Raw genomic sequence first — 16,180 nt, forward strand, 5'->3', positions numbered from 1 at the left:
CGAACATGCGCGGAAGGCATCTTGTTTCTCCTCGGGAACGCGCACGTACACTCACGTAATGGTCTGTTTACGTCCAATCTGTGAAGTCGCTTCTCTGCTGCTGCTGCTGTGACCTGCTGCAGCTTAGTCAACGAGAAATTATAGCTGGATAAAGAAATCCCATCGGGAGTTCATATGATGCTGTTCCAATATATGTGTCCCCTCGGTGGCCGTGCATAGAGTGACCCGGCAGAGGTCGTCATGGAGTAGCTGTAGCTGAGGGGCTTTGTTTAGGTAGTGCGACTGGGAGCAAAGAACTGGGACAGGGGGGACTTTGGTGCTACTAACGTTAGCTAGCAGAGCAACTTAGCTAAACGTTTTTACTGCTGCGACAGGTATTAGTACAAGTTTTTCTGTGTGTGTCGCTTAATGTGTTGTCTTCCTCTGGCCGTCAGCTCACTTTATATTGCTGTGTTTTCGTAGTTGTTGTTTAGCGTTGGCGTTAGCCGTCAGTTGTCGTTGACTGCTGCTAGCTAATGTGTAGCTATAGTTATTGCCTCCCAGTGGTGGAAAAAGTATTCAGATCTTTTAACGGTAAGTTGTATTTGCAAGACTATAGTGGGAAAATACTCCAAAAGTAAAAGTCTTTAAAGGAAAAAAAAAATCACATTACTGTTATTACGTTATTATTATATATGCTGCAATTATCAAATAATAATAATTTAAACCTTTCTACAAGAAGTACAGTGCTGTGACAAAGTATTTACCTCATTTCTGATTTATTTTTTGATGTTTTAGATCATCAACCAAATGTTAATATTAGACAACGATAACCCAAGTTAATACAAAATGCAGTTTTAAATGTTGATTTCATTTTTTTAAGGGGAAAGAGCTAGCCAAACCTACCTAGCCGTGTTTGAAAAAGTAATTGCCCCCTAAACCTAATAACTGGTTGTGCCACCCTTGGCAGCAATAACTGCAATAAGAGGTTTGTGATAACTGGCAATGAGTCTTTCACATCGCTGTGGATGAATTTTGGTCAGTCTTTGCAGAATTGTTTTAATTCAGCATCACTGGAGAGTTTTTAAGCATAAGCGGCCTATTTAACTCCATGCCAATGTATCTCAATCAGATGCTGCATGTTGTGCTATATATGGGGTATTTTATTGTCTTCGACACTGCTATCATATAAATGTAATACATATAAAGTATAATATATTTCATGGCAGTTTTCATTAGCAGTATTTTTTTAGTAAAATAGCGTAAAATGGTGACAAATAACTTTTATTTTCCCACAGACTGATGTGACAGTATCAGTTGTCTTCTTTCAAAAGGCCAACAGTTCAACTCCAAACATTTAATCATCAAACTAGTTTAATTCTCTCTCAACTAATTACTGCACCCCTGATAGGCACACATTCTCTTTGACTATCTGTATGACTTGTTTGTAAAGTATGTAAAAAATTTAGACCTTGTGGAGATTTTTTTTATGCTCACTTTCTTCCCAAATGACATTCTCAACATAGTCTTTTTTTTTTTTCCAGATTCATTTAGCAGTTTGAGATCCTTAAGGGATTCTCAAAGCAGCATGGCTCCCAAAGACATCATGACCAATTCCCATGCCAAATCCATCCTCAATGCAATGAACTCACTTCGCAAGAGCAACACACTCTGCGACATCACTCTGAGGGTGGAGAACACTGATTTTCCAGCTCACCGAATTGTCTTGGCTGCCTGCAGTGACTATTTTTGTGCCATGTTCACCAGCGAGGTAATAATGTTTAAAAAATAGATGCCCCAGTTACACTTCTGATGTTTTTTCTTTGTTGGCCTTTCTGGGAGTCTTAAGGTGATTTGACTAAAAATGCAGGTTAATGCTCACAAGTAATCCTTCAAATAAATGTTTTGTTGTGGCTCTGTAGCTGGCAGAAAAGGGGAAATCTTTTGTCGACATTCAGGGGCTCACTGCATCCACTATGGAGATCTTGTTGGACTTTGTCTACACAGAGACTGTGCTTGTAACGGTGGAGAACGTACAAGAGCTGCTCCCTGCTGCGTGTCTGCTGCAGCTCAAAGGTAAGTTTAGGGCTGCCTGCTGGATCTTGATTTGAAAAGTTTACAGTAATTGTCTCTGTTTTTCAAATTGTGTTTAGGTGCTTTTGTGTTTGTTTTGTAAGGGGTCTTTAATGTTTGTTTAACATGTTATATAATTATATCTATCTACGAGGGACTACAGATATGAAGTAGCGTGTATGGGTACATTTTGCATATTTACGTGATGGATCCAAGTGCTCATGTTAATTTAAGTGCACAGTTAGATTTAAAGAAAATAATCATTTAAGTGTTTGCTTAAGCCATCCTTTTCATGACTGTAACCTCACGTTTAGAAATGTCTCATTCAATTTCCTCAAAGATAGCCCTTAATGGGTATTAAAAAGTTTTAATTATACTCTCTTGCCTGTTGCAAGAGGGTATAATATGCTTTTGGTCCATTTATGTACTGTTGGTGGAATTATAGAATTATTATTAAAGTGGGTTGTTGTGACATTGGATTGTGGAGTTTTAATTAGTGACATTGGACCCATAGAAATAAAGTAAGTTTTGCAAACATTAGTAACTATGAAACTTATCCAGTCCCAGATTTTTACTAATAATTTTTAATTCCTCAATCCACCCATCCTACCATATACAGGCTTAATTTAAATCTAGGGATGCAATGTCAGTGCAATCAATCAGTCATCCAGTGTTACATTTGGTATTCATACCTTGAATGGAGAATGTGATTGGCTGCAAGACTGTAGCCACTTCATTTTCCAACCATCCATCCATTTTCAGCTGTTTATCTGGGTTCGGGATGTGGGAGCAGCAGTCTAAGCAGGGACACCCAGATCTCTCTCTTCCTGGCCACCTTCAGCTCTTCTGGAGAGACATCATATAATATTACATAAAACTGTTTGAAGAAAAAAAGATGCCAGAACAAAAATAACTATAATTTGCCTCCCTTATAAATCAAACTTTGCAAATAAAAATAATTTCGTAGACAGTGTGCGGAACTTACTGTTTAATTAATCATGTCGTTATTATAGACTGCTGGGAATTACAGAAAAATGTGATATGATAATGATTTTTAGGCTTAATCATCAATTTTTAATTCTGCTTTCTAATTTGGTTGGTGTGATAGTGAAATGTATTAAATTCTTGTGTCTGTGTGCAGCAATTAAATTGCCTTTTCTATTTCCAAATTAAGAGAGAATTAAATCTTGTTTTATCAAAAGAGTTCAGGGAATGAGTGGTGCATATGTGTACCAATCTATCTTTGTCTTCCTTAGGAGTGAAAAGAGCGTGTTGTGATTTTTTGGAGAGCCAGCTCGATCCCTCCAACTGTCTGGGTATTCGAGACTTTGCAGAGACTCATAACTGCCTTGACCTGATGCAGGCTGCCGATCTCTTTTCCCAGAAGCATTTCTCCGAAGTGGTTCAGCATGAGGAGTTCATGCTGCTGAGCCAGACAGAAGTGGAAAAGCTTATAAAATGTGATGAAATTCAGGTAGGAAAACTGCATGTAGTTAGGCTTGCTCCTTTTTGGAGATCTTTTTAAGTCTGTTGTGACTGCTGCTGAATATTATGGATGAAAAAGGATTTTTATTTTTCAGTTTAAGCACCTGAAAGCTGGCTGTTATGATTATTTTGTGTGTTACAGTTTTGTATTATGTAATTTGTTTTTGTTTCTATTTTCAGTACAGTTAAGTTTCAGTCAGTTTCCAGAGTGGGTTTATTAGTTTCAGTTTAGTTTCTGTAGTTTGAAAATATTCATTTTTAGCTTACTTTGTTAGTATGAGTGTTAGTTGTAGACTTCTTAAATAATTTTTATATGGAGGATATTTGTCAGGGGGAAGATTTAGTAAATTGCAGACAGGTATTACAGTACAAACACAGCACTTTGTGACGACTGTTGCCTCCCAGTCACAGACAATGTAAGTCAAGAAATGCAAAAAAGCCTCATCGGGCAGCTTATCTTGACAAATTTTACCCAGCTGACAAAAGACATTTAATTTTCTTTTGTTCTTACTTTCGCAAGTTCACAAAAGTTTATGTCAGTTAACTGAAATGTTTCATCACAGCTACTTTTAGTTTTTAGTTAAGTTTTTGTTAAGCATAATAACCTTAGTTTTTACTTACTTAAATAGTTATATTTTAGTCTGAGATCCTTGAAAAATCTGTTGATTTAATGCAAATTGAGCTTGACTTTCACAGCTTCCATAATGTCTATCAACAACCTAGGTGCCAAAAATGAAAAGCAAGTACAAACCTGCTATAGAATCAGTCTGTGACCACCCCTCCAACCACCCAAGTTCCACTCAGTTTTGTGGATTGACCTGACGATGAAATTGTAGAGAAGTGAATCTGATTTAAGTTTGCCTTTGTACTCAGGAAATTCCTGTTCCCCAACCACATGCCCCGCTTTGTGAAAACAGTTATTATCACTTGATGATTTATAGATCACGAGTTCTGTCAAATTGTTCTTCCCGTCATATTTGTTGTTTTTAAAATAAAACCAGACTATACATGCTACACCAGTCACGCATAATTTGCCTTCAGTTAAAGTTTTCTGTCATCTCTGAGGATTTGAGGCTCAGGAGTTTAACTTAGCAGACTGCACTGTTTTACCTTTGTACATTTTGTCTTTGTAGGTTGCAGAAATCTATTAAATTATTCCCCCTAGTGGTATTACAAGTAATTATATATATATATTTTTTTTTAAAAATGACTTGGATTGTAATTACTGTATATGTTGTCGGTATGCAGGTGGACTCAGAGGAACCTGTATTTGAAGCCGTGTTAAATTGGGTCAAACACAACCGCAAAGAGCGGGAGCCTTACCTGCCAGACATGCTCGAGTTTGTCCGGATGCCGCTGCTGACCCCGCGCTACATTACAGATGTCATTGATACTGAGGTGAGCCAGGTGACGCTCGGTGGGTTGTTGTGCAGTCACATGCCAAGCTTCCAGTGAAAGATTTTCTGTCAAGTTTTATCACACCATAATTAAGCAAGTTTTTACCTGTCTTAGCCTCTCATTCGGTGTAGCCTGCCATGTCGAGACCTTGTTGACGAAGCCAAGAAATTCCACTTAAGACCCGAGCTGAGGAGTGAAATGCAGGGCCCACGCACACAAGCCAGATTAGGTAGGAATCCTGTTTTCAACTGCAATTTAGCAAATGCATGTCTCTTAGACAACAGCTTTGTAATCCACTGTTTTCTTCCAAGGTGCCAAAGAAGTCCTGCTGGTTATCGGTGGATTTGGCAGCCAGCAGTCACCAATAGACGTAGTTGAAAAATATGATCCCAAAACTCAAGAGTGGAGCTTTCTGCCTGTAAGTAATAAATATTTGGCTGTTACAGATGGGCATATCTTAAAACAGGGGCGTCAAACATGGAGCTCACTGGATCACTGAGCAGCGTGTGAAAATTGTAGCAAACTCATTAATGAATTAATGAAAGGCTTTTCCTGAAGATGCCAATAGTACACAGGAATTGGGTAGGAAATTAGAAGTATTTGTAGATGTGAAGTTGTTTGAATTATAAAGACAAACTACATCTGAAGGCTTTGTGCCTTCCTGTTTTGATCTGTAAGTTGAAACTGATATCTCAGACTGTTTATCACCTGCTTTATAAATAATTTGACACCCCCCCCCCCTTTTTTTTTTTTTGCCTTGTTATTGTGAAGAATTATCTAAATTGACTTTAATGTTAGTGGTAACCAAGACATAAGAAAATGCATGTATGGCATGACCAGTCAAAAACAGCTTAAAAATTGCAGTCTTTGCCCCAAAAGATTTGAAAAGGCTTTTTCCTCTCAAAGTAAAATTACTACCATCATCCTTGCTTTAAAAGAAAAAAAATTCCCATAGATTTTATAATTCAGATGTCTCTGCTATGGCTTAGGGTCATATCTGTAGAATTTACTTCTTTTTAGTTAGTATGCAATGCCCACTGTAGGTTAACCAGGCCTGTGAGTTTCAAAAGTGTCAGCATTCGCGGGCTTCCTGCATCAGTGCAAGTGAAATTATCGTAATAACCTTATGTTGACTGTGAAGCACAACTTCTCAGCTTTCAGAAACTATTTGGATTTTTCCGACGGGACAAATTGTCGCAGTAATGCACAGTAATGCAAACTGCACAAACATGTCGGCAGCAGTACACTGGGAGTTAAAGAGCATGTCATCCATGACAGCTGGCTCTTAAAGGGTTAAATTGGACTGTGTGGCCCATGAACAAAAATGAGTTTGACACCTGTGTCTTAAACAGAATATTGCACGGAAAAGGCGTTACGTGGCCACAGTGTCTCTGCACGATCGAGTTTATGTGATCGGAGGCTACGATGGCCGGTCGCGGCTCAGCTCCGTGGAGTGCCTGGACTACACAGCAGATGAGGATGGTGTTTGGTACACTGTCGCCACCATGAATGTTCGACGAGGCCTTGCTGGAGCTACAACACTTGGAGGTCGGGGAGATTCTGTGCTCAGTGATCTGAATTTCCCTTCTTTGAAATCCCCTGTGATTTTTTTTTTTTTTTTTTAAACTATGTCCTTGGAAAGTACACCGTAACAAGATGGCTGTGGTATCATTTGGCTCTTGACAGATATGATCTATGTTGCCGGTGGCTTCGACGGCAGCCGGCGTCATACCAGCATGGAACGATATGATCCAAACATCGACCAGTGGAGCATGCTGGGAGATATGCAGACGGCTAGAGAAGGAGCTGGTCTGGTGGTTGCCAGTGGGCTTATATACTGTCTAGGTATGCAGAAAAAATACAGACACTAACTGCCAATTAATTTTCTTTCTATCAACAATTTGAGTATCACATGGGCCAAAATATTAGTCTGAAAATAAGCATAGACTGTATATAAAAGATGAACATAGATCTGAGCTGTTACCCATTAGTTAGCAAAGTTATATTCTGAGTGTTTTGAGACCATGATGATTAGGGGCACCCCACGCTCATACTTCCCCATAAGGAAAGTGTTCTCCAGTAGTAAGTAGTCAGTATGTGAAAATCCACACTAAGAAACTCTTTTGGTCTGTGTTCTGTGACACACAGAATAGCGGGATTTTGTTTTTAAATTCCTCGTTTCATTCATTCAGTTCTGATTTATAGTTTTTAAGAGATAGGAATATGTAGCCAGATAGAAGAGAAAAGTTGTAATTGGGTCTTATTTTGCACTGAAACTACTTTTGACTGCTTCCTTATTCACAAGGGGTCACTCCGCATGTTTGATTTAGCAGATTTTTACAGTGGGTGCCCTTCCTGCTGTAACCCCAAAGGGATTTGTGTCTCCTCCCGGGACTGAACCGGGGATCTTTCACTTGTTAGGTGAATGTGTAAACCACTACACTTGAGCCAGTTGGATTTTCTTTTCACTACTATATCATAATATGATATGGATGGGGGATTAATTAAATTGCATTGCATTGTACATTGTAAGGCTTGTAAGGCTGATGTGCCCTGAATGTAACACAATAACCTGTGCTGGCTTCTTCTTATAGCCACTTCCTTAGTCGCATAAGGGTCACCGTATGGCAGATTTTTAATGACAGATGCGCTTCCTGACACAACTCTCCCAGAGATTTGCATCTGCTTCCAGTCTTGCGTTAGGCAAACTTAACCCCTTAACGTTATTGATCTTTTTGACTCTAGTGGGAACTATAATCTAAAAAATGAACTTGTCTTGTGTTTATAAATGCCTTGAAACTACATAAAATCACCAGGAAAGTGTTTACCGAAGTCACAAATCACATAAACACCAGACGCTTAGATTTGCTGACAGAGACATCACTCCCTAATGGAGATTTGAGAGAATGAAAGTTTAAGGCACTTATGCATTGGCTTAATGTTTCAGATCCTGAGAGTACGAACATTTTCTGCATACAGTGCATGATTATAAGACAAATTTAGGTCAGGTCACATTCAGTCAGCTGAACAACCTCTTTCCCTTGGACAATTTTAAGAATCGGTTTAGACTCATTCAAGTTTGAACCATAAACTGGATATAAAAGATGGATTGTAGCTTCCAGGTCTGAAAGTGAAGCTTATGCCTGGTTCCCTGATTGCGAAATGAGGGTTTAGTTGTACAGAAGTGTATGGGACAGTGGCCCTCAGCTTCGCTGCTTTGTGAGTTCAGTAAACACTTTCCTGATCAGTTTATGGCCTCAATCACTATTTTTGCATGATAACAGCATGATATTTGTTAGAATGGCAAAGCAGAATATGGTTTTGAGTGGGCTTGTCAAGTTGCTACAGAATGCGCCTTCGTAGTAGTCTTCATAGTCAAGATTTCACAAGCCAACAGGTGACGTCAAAGTGGCTTTTTACATACAGTCTTTGGTTAGAACTCGAAAATGTTTGATATTGTTGGTGGAACAACAGTCTAAACAAATTCATCATGATTATTTTTCCGGCCATGCTTTCCCTCACACTTCCTCATAGGTGGATATGATGGACTGAACATCTTGAATTCAGTGGAGCGGTATGACCCACACACAGGCCACTGGACTAGTGTCACACCCATGGCCACCAAGCGGTCAGGTATGTAAGAAAAAGATGGAATAAAATATTAGGGATGCACTGATCCAGCTTTTTTTGGGTCTGCTGATATCCAGTACCAGTCCAATACTGGTGTTAAAATTATTAAATATCAAATAAATGATCAAAAAATCTAAATGAATTGGTATTTATTTGAAAAAGTAAAACATAACGAGGGACCAGGTGGCTCAGTGGTGGAGCAGGTGACCACATGTATATGCCGTGTTGCAGTGTGGGCGGCACGGGTTCAAGTCCCGGCCTGTCGCCAATTTGCCCGCGTGTCTTCCTCTACATCTTTCCCCCATTTCCCCCAGTCTCTATAGACTGTCGATTAAAAAAAAAAAAAAAAAAAAAGCCACTGTGGCCAAAAAGATAAAGATTAAAAAAAATTGTCATAGAGACTCTGATAGTCCGGCTTTTTGAGTAATGATGGGACGGCTATCTGGTCCAAATATCGGATTGGTGCATCCCTATAAAATATTCCTGCAGGCTGCGCCGCTGTGTAGTGACACCTTCCTGCTGTTTCCAGGGGCTGGTGTGGCTTTGCTCAATGACCACATTTACGTAGTGGGAGGGTTTGATGGTGTTTCACATCTTGACTCTGTTGAAGTCTACAACATCAGAACAGACTACTGGACGACTGTAGCCAGTATGACGACTCCTCGATGTTATGTAGGAGCCACCGTTCTCCGAGGGCGCCTCTACGCCATTGCCGGGTAAGGAAGAGTGCCACCTTTTCTCTGTCAGCAGTTTTAAAGCGGTTTACTTAATGCAGCACTCACATGTGATATGAATGTTGGCTGGCCTTTGGGTTATTGTGTCTTCTTTCCATCCGGGCTATGAAGTTAAACCAGTTTCAAAACGCGACCCTTATACTGTGTAAAAATGTCTGAAAAAAGGACCGTAAAGTCTACTGCCTGCATTTTGTCCCAGTAATAACAAGACAAATCCCTTCACGCTGTCTGGAGAAACACAAGTAGAGAATTTAGCACTTTTTAAAAAAAAAAGGGCTTTGGAAGTCACTCGTATTGAGCACTCAGACTTCCACTGATCTTCAGAAATTATTTTTACCCAGATTGTGATTTTTTTTTTTTTTTCTCCTGATTTCACTCAGTACAGAGCAGCTGGTGTATGGAGAGAACAACCCATAATTCAGTGATACAGCATGTGCATATATAGTAGTATAATACATTTTGAAAGCTCCAAACATAAGTCCTCCTTGAATAAAGACTAGATTGCACATGCATTTTTAACAAGTCTGCACACAGTCCTAAGAATTTTATTGGTTGCGCAAAGGAAATGTTTTAATATGGACACATAATGTAACACCAGCATATCAGCCTGTGTTCAGACCAAACATATTATAGTTACTGAAGCAATGCTGCAAGCTTAGAAAACCAATTAAGTAAAAAAGAAACATGCTGGAAATATCCCTAGTTGTAGTATATTTGGTGAAATATGTAAACACAAAATGCCCTAGGAAGATATGGATATTATGTTTACTCAGACTGGGGTGCCCGCATGGGTATGAGCCATGTTTGTATTGTAATACATGTTTTGAGTCTTGACCATGACAGATACTTCCAGAACCAAAAGACTAAACTAGTATCCTGGCATCTAATAAGCCTTCAAACTTGCTTATCTGATACTTAAACAAGGTTTCTTTGTTTATTTTTTATCAGTTTATAAAGTGCAGACCCTGTTTTACCTTTGTTGTGTTGTGCCTTTTCCTTTTTGTTTACTCTTCTATTATTTCACTCTAACAAAAATCTAATTAGATTATCAGTGCATTTAGTTTTCTGATTTCCCAAAATGGATAAAGCCCAACCTGTTTATCAAAACCAGACATGGCTACATAAATCATCTTTAACACTAGGTCTTGGGTAAGGTGTAAATCATGATCTTAAAGGGGACCTAGAATGCATTTACTTATTTTCTGTCATATTTATATATGACAGAAACTAAAAGGGTGTGGGAAGGAAACTAAAATGGGTTGTTTCAGACAGAGGATGAACTAAGTGACCCAGTATGAGATAAATAAGGATTATGATGGAACTGTGAATCATGCAAAGCTATTTCAATCCATTCCATGATTAAATATACAGAGCTGAAAATAAGCTGTTTTTATCTTTGCATTCATATTGTTAGCAAATTATCACGGTACAGCTATGGTCAGAAGTTTCCATACACTCATCATGGGCATGAATGTCACGGTAATTTTTTTTTTTTTAAGTGATTTCTTTGAACTGATTTTTTTTTTTTTTTCCCAGGGTGGAATGATTGTACAGTGTACATATTGACTTTAAGGAAGAATTGGGTGCACAAGTTTGAATTTATTTTGGATTTTCTCTAATTCACACAGGGTCAAACTGACATGCATATACTCACTTAAATCTTTTATTAGTTGGTGCTGAAGGTTCTACAGTGTCTTTTACATTGACAAGGCCAAGGCCGATTAACTTCTCGTTAGGGATCATGATTGACTACAGCTGGCAGCTTCTCTTTGCCAGCATAAGAAGGATTTGTTTGACAGCATTCATTGAATTGACCAACACTCGGAACAATGGGAAAATCCAAGGAGCTGAGTGAACATGTAAGAAGAGAATTGTAGATTTATATAAGTTGGGAAAGTCTCTTGGAGCCATTTCTAAACAACTGCAGATTGCAAGATCATCACTCCAATCAATTGTACGTAAATACAAGTTATTTGGATGTGTCACCACTTTTCTAAGGTCTGGGAAAAGACTCAGTCTGTCCACAGTGTGGCAAGTTTTACATCAGCCCCTGCTTCAAAATCAACACCTTCAGGCTCGACTAAAATTTGCAGCTACCCACGTGGACAAGCCAGATACCCTCTGGATAAAAGTTTTATGGTCAGATGAATCAAAGATTAAGCTTTTTTGGCTACAGTGATGTATGTCGTATGTTTGGAGGAGTACAGGTGAGCCTTTCAAACCCAAGGACACTGTACCAACTGTCAAGCATATTGGTGGTGGCATCATGCTCTACTTTTTTGCTGCCGGTGATATTGGTACATTGCACAAAATGGATGGAATAATGAAGGACCACCTCCAAATTCTCCAACTTCACCTCAAATCAACAGCTGGATGGCTGAAACTTGGACACAATTGGGTGTTCCAATAGGACAGTGATCCCAAACAGATCAAAACTGGTTTTAGAATGATTAGAGCAGGCTAACATTAAGCTTCTGAAATGACCTTCCCAAAGTGCCGACCTCAACCCTACTGAAAATTTGTGGACTAAATAGCTGGTTCCATACCAGAAAACCAGCCAGTTTAAATTAGCTCTTAAGGGAACTTGTTAATGGACATTTAACCAAATTTTAGTGGGGGTGTATGTATATATTTGAGCCTGTATGTATACTTTTGACCCTGTGTGGTTCAGAGAAAATCCAAAATAAATTCAAACTTGTGCACCCAATGCTTGTTTTTTAAAGTCATTAAAGATGTATGCTGTACAGTCATTCCAACCTGGAAAAAGAACAGTTCAAAAAACATTAAAAGCCCAAAATTACCATGACATACATGCTCATGATGAGTTTATCTAAACTCCTGACTACAACTGTACATCAGGGATATCTGAACAAGAGTTACTACATTGTTCCGCACTGCTTGTCCGAGTGTACCCTTTTACTTCATAGTACTAATAAACACACAGCTTGTTTCAGCACCGTATGTGAATTCTGCCTGATTTAACTTGGAACGGGTACAACACGCTGCAGCAGACCTGTCAGACTGTAGTAATGTGATCTTGTTCAGTGGCTTCACTCAGCTCTGTGTTTCCTGCTGTAGTTCAAACTCTCAGTTCCTCTCCATTTCTCCAGATATGACGGGAACTCTCTCCTCAGCAGTATCGAATGTTACGACCCAGTTATCGACTCTTGGGAAGTTGTTACCTCGATGGCGACCCAGCGGTGCGACGCGGGCGTCTGCGTTCTACGAGAAAAGTGACGTTTGCCAAGAACCACAAAAGGAATAGCAAGCGGGAGGGCAGGCAGCTAAACTGTGCTTAAATGCCTCTAAAACACAGCCACAAAGGGAGATGTCTATTCACCAGTATGCAAATAGGTACCCTCAAAAGATTATGAAGCGGAGCAGTGTGGGCTGCCTCCTCTAAAGGATGGTTAGCCCTTCACCACTCGAACTGTGCTACAGAGATTCAGCTTCGCCGGGGTAGACTTCACCTCAAAAGAGGCCTCCAAGGAGCCCATCAGCACTTGCATGACTCTCTTCTGTGGTACTTGTGTCTGTCGTTACCTGTGAGATTATTTTTTCAGTTTGTCTTCAAAGTGCAATATATTTCTACTCATGATAAGAAAACATAACAAAGTGGAGCAGATTTAGGCTCCAGTTGCTGCTATATGCCTTATGACTTTGGCCTACATCAAGCGGTGAGCATCCATGTTGCCTCCCATTTGATTCTGATGATCCTACATAAGCTTGTTATCGAATGAACTCATTTGGCATTTGCAAGGTCATTGAGTCAATAAGTCAACCTTCCTTCTTGTAAACAGTGCTTTTAGATTAAAATCACTTTATTACATATTCTTTCTCTCAGAAAATATATTTAGAGATGTTTTTGTTTTAGAAAATGACTGAACTGTACCAGTTGGTTCTTGATTCATTTGTCCCTCGATTTGGCAAATTTGAAAAATCAAGTATGAGGTGCTTGTGATTTATTTTTCTTTCCTCAGAGTATAGATTTGAATATGTACATGTATGATACACTCCTAACATCACTGTTGCCTGGGAAGTAAATAAAAACAATGAGAACCAGTTAAGAATATCTGTGGTACATCTGAGCCACCTGTTGAAGGGGACCTAGACTACATCTGGATGAAGTGCTTCTATAGCCCAGTATCACGTGTAAAAGTTCAAAGGGCTTCACATGCATAAAAACATTTAAAAGGGTGACAAACAATTCAGAAAGGCATCAAAAGTCATTAAAACCAACCAAAAAATGACAGATCATGTAAATGTTAATTATTAATGCTTTTTCTATTTTATGTCGTAACCTGCTGGTAAATCTTCAAATACTTTAAACCCACAGGGGAGCTGTGAAAATATTACCCCTCAGCCTAAAAAGGCTGATGGGGTATTGTCTTCGCCCAGCCGGGTGGGCAGCCAACTTTCAACTTTGTGAACACGATAACTCGAGAACGATGTGACTTAGGATGTTCAAATTCACAGCATAGATGCATCTACTAAAAATCTAGGACAATCTCAGCAACCTTGACTTGAAGGTCAGAGGTCTAGTTTTCTGAAAATCTTGTGTATACAATAACTGGAGAAAATCATCTCATCAAGTTTTTGCCTTGCAAAAAAAACCAAAAAGATTTTTATGAAAAAAAGTTAATATTATAAGCAATATTAAAAAGATTAATAAGATTCAACATAATTCAGTTTGCATTAGTTCTATTGTTTCTGTGTTGCAGCCTTTAAAATTATCATTAATTATATTGACTTAAGTCACAGAAAGCTTTAATAAAGGCAGGAGTTATTCTGAATCATGTCTCCAACGGAAGAGAAAATACTCAGTGGACAGGATAAGCAAAAAATCCTGTCCACATTTACTTTCATTTAATAGGCTCTTTATTCACGTTTCTTTAAAAAAATAAAAATAAAAGGGAATAAACTACTCCTTCAACACAGCAAACTTCCTTTCTGTACCTCAAATGTTATAATAACCTGTGAGGTGGGATGGATCATGAGTCAGATGAGCTACACCTAGGGGTGTGCGATATTGACAAAAAGTAATATCTCGATATTTTCTGTAATCTTCTCGATAACGATAATAAACGATATTTTGCATTATTTAAAAATGTGTTCATACAAGAAGTGCAAGCTTGTAAAATATGAGATTTAAATCAGTGTTTGTGAGACATTAACTTGTGTTTTATTTGATTTAACCAGGAAAAACACGTTGAGATTAAAATTTCTTTTTCAAGAGTGTCCTGGCATGACAATTGTAAATAGAAAAACTTTGGCGAGTTTTTCAAAACCAATCGCTCAATATGGAAGACTTGACAGAAGGAGAAAAAAATAAATAAAATAAGAGGCTGTCCAGAGGGATTCCACCTACATTATAGCAAAATAAATCACAGAAACTACACACCCTCATCTGATGAGAAACCCACTTTTCTGCAAGACCGCTTCAGCGTGGCTCCAAACAAGTGAGCCCTGAGAACGTCGCTGGTTTATGACGCAGTGATTGTAACATACATACTTTGGTGATGATGATGATGATGATGATACTTTATTGATCCCACAATGGGGAAATTACAGTTAACAGAACACCCATCCAAGAAGACAAACAGAACAAACATGGGGAGATAGGTGAACTGTGAGCTTAAAGGTGAACGTAAAGGATTGTTTTGTTTTTTTCTTTCCTAATTAGCATACTCAATAATGTCAGCTCGCACATCGTTAACACGGCAATTACGATATTATTGTAGACAATATATATCGCACACCCCTAGCTACAAGACAAGACAAGACAAGACAAGTAGTCTTGTCTTGTTTTTCTGTTATTTTCTGTGATATATCAGAATTTGTGTAGAGCACACATAAGGCAGGTCGCTTGGTCAAAATTGATTTTGTTTATTTATTTTTAAAAAATACAATCGAAATACAAGTAAGTGGTATATGTATCTTATAATCCGTACTGTCCCAGTTAACCATTTTTACACAAAAAACTTCAAAAAAAAAAAAAGGCAGATGTTATGATGTAATAGTGTTTTACCCAGTAGATGATTCCTTTCTCTGTGTGAATGATTCAGTGCTCTCTCACTGATATAACCTGCAAGTAGGACATAAACTCCCCGATGGCTCTCGCCCCGTGCAGCGCCGCTGCTCCTTCTGTTAGGCCCTCCCCGTGTCTTTCAAAGGTACCGGGCTTTAAAGCTTCTCTGGCAGAGGTATGATGTCGAAATGGTGGATTATGTCAACACTGAATGTGGCTGAAGTTTCACGTTAGCAGGTAAACCTCAGCTGCCAGTATTAGATAAATAAGCATTTCTTTGAACTGTGAATCATTCACAGCTACTTTACTGGACTCCCAGAGTAAAAATATAAAGCAGCACACAAGCGTAAGGCCGAGAGTGGCACAGGACCAACAACCACTCAGGGGAGACCATGGGAGATCCGAGTATTTTAACATGCAGCACTGAAAATGTTCTACAATAAAAAAGAAAGAAAAATACTGTTTTTTAGTAATAAATTATTAATGTGTCCAAAATTGTGGGCTTTTGGGGATGTTTGGCAGTGGACCTAGTGACTGTAAAAGGGGAGGTGGTCATACTTTTAAAACTTGAAACTGAGGAGATCAGCTCTGCACTCTAGCCGACAGACAGTATAAAACATGCATGTAACTTCTGGGTCTTAGAAGAGAAGCTGATGCTTAAGTGGCTTAAAATGCATTCTTTTTAGTAGCCACCAGGGGGCGATACCTGTGGTTCTGGTCCTACTGGTTTATGGGAAAATGGCCCTCAAACTTGACCTCTGTAAGCACAATCCCGATGAGTTTCCTGATGTGCTCAGTCACTCATTTCTGTTCATTTTATATGAAACATGAAGTTCATTTTGTAAATTTTGGT

At 38.8% G+C, this 16,180-nt stretch overlaps 1 protein-coding gene across 4 annotated transcripts; it reads left to right on the forward strand.

Moving 5' to 3' along the window:
- Positions 1-5: 5 nt before the first annotated feature.
- Positions 6-13,354, forward strand: klhl12 (kelch-like family member 12). 4 transcript variants are annotated; one of them, XM_030733355.1, is made up of 13 exons: positions 6-374; positions 463-573; positions 1,524-1,750; positions 1,902-2,055; positions 3,309-3,526; positions 4,786-4,935; positions 5,050-5,164; positions 5,247-5,353; positions 6,288-6,483; positions 6,622-6,780; positions 8,470-8,568; positions 9,095-9,281; positions 12,410-13,354. In XM_030733355.1, exons 2-13 carry the CDS (start codon positions 516-518, stop codon positions 12,534-12,536), a joined length of 1,797 nt encoding a protein of 598 aa, XP_030589215.1. In that variant the 5' UTR covers positions 6-374; positions 463-515; the 3' UTR covers positions 12,537-13,354. The 4 variants fall into 4 exon arrangements, with proteins under 4 accessions (XP_030589215.1, XP_030589216.1, XP_030589217.1 ...); XM_030733356.1 differs by having other exon boundaries at positions 6-573; positions 1,938-2,055; XM_030733357.1 differs by lacking the exon at positions 463-573.
- The last annotated feature ends 2,826 nt before the right edge of the window (positions 13,355-16,180 follow it).

This window comes from Archocentrus centrarchus, chromosome 7 (assembly GCF_007364275.1).
Source record: "Archocentrus centrarchus isolate MPI-CPG fArcCen1 chromosome 7, fArcCen1, whole genome shotgun sequence".
NCBI lineage: Eukaryota > Metazoa > Chordata > Actinopteri > Cichliformes > Cichlidae > Archocentrus > Archocentrus centrarchus.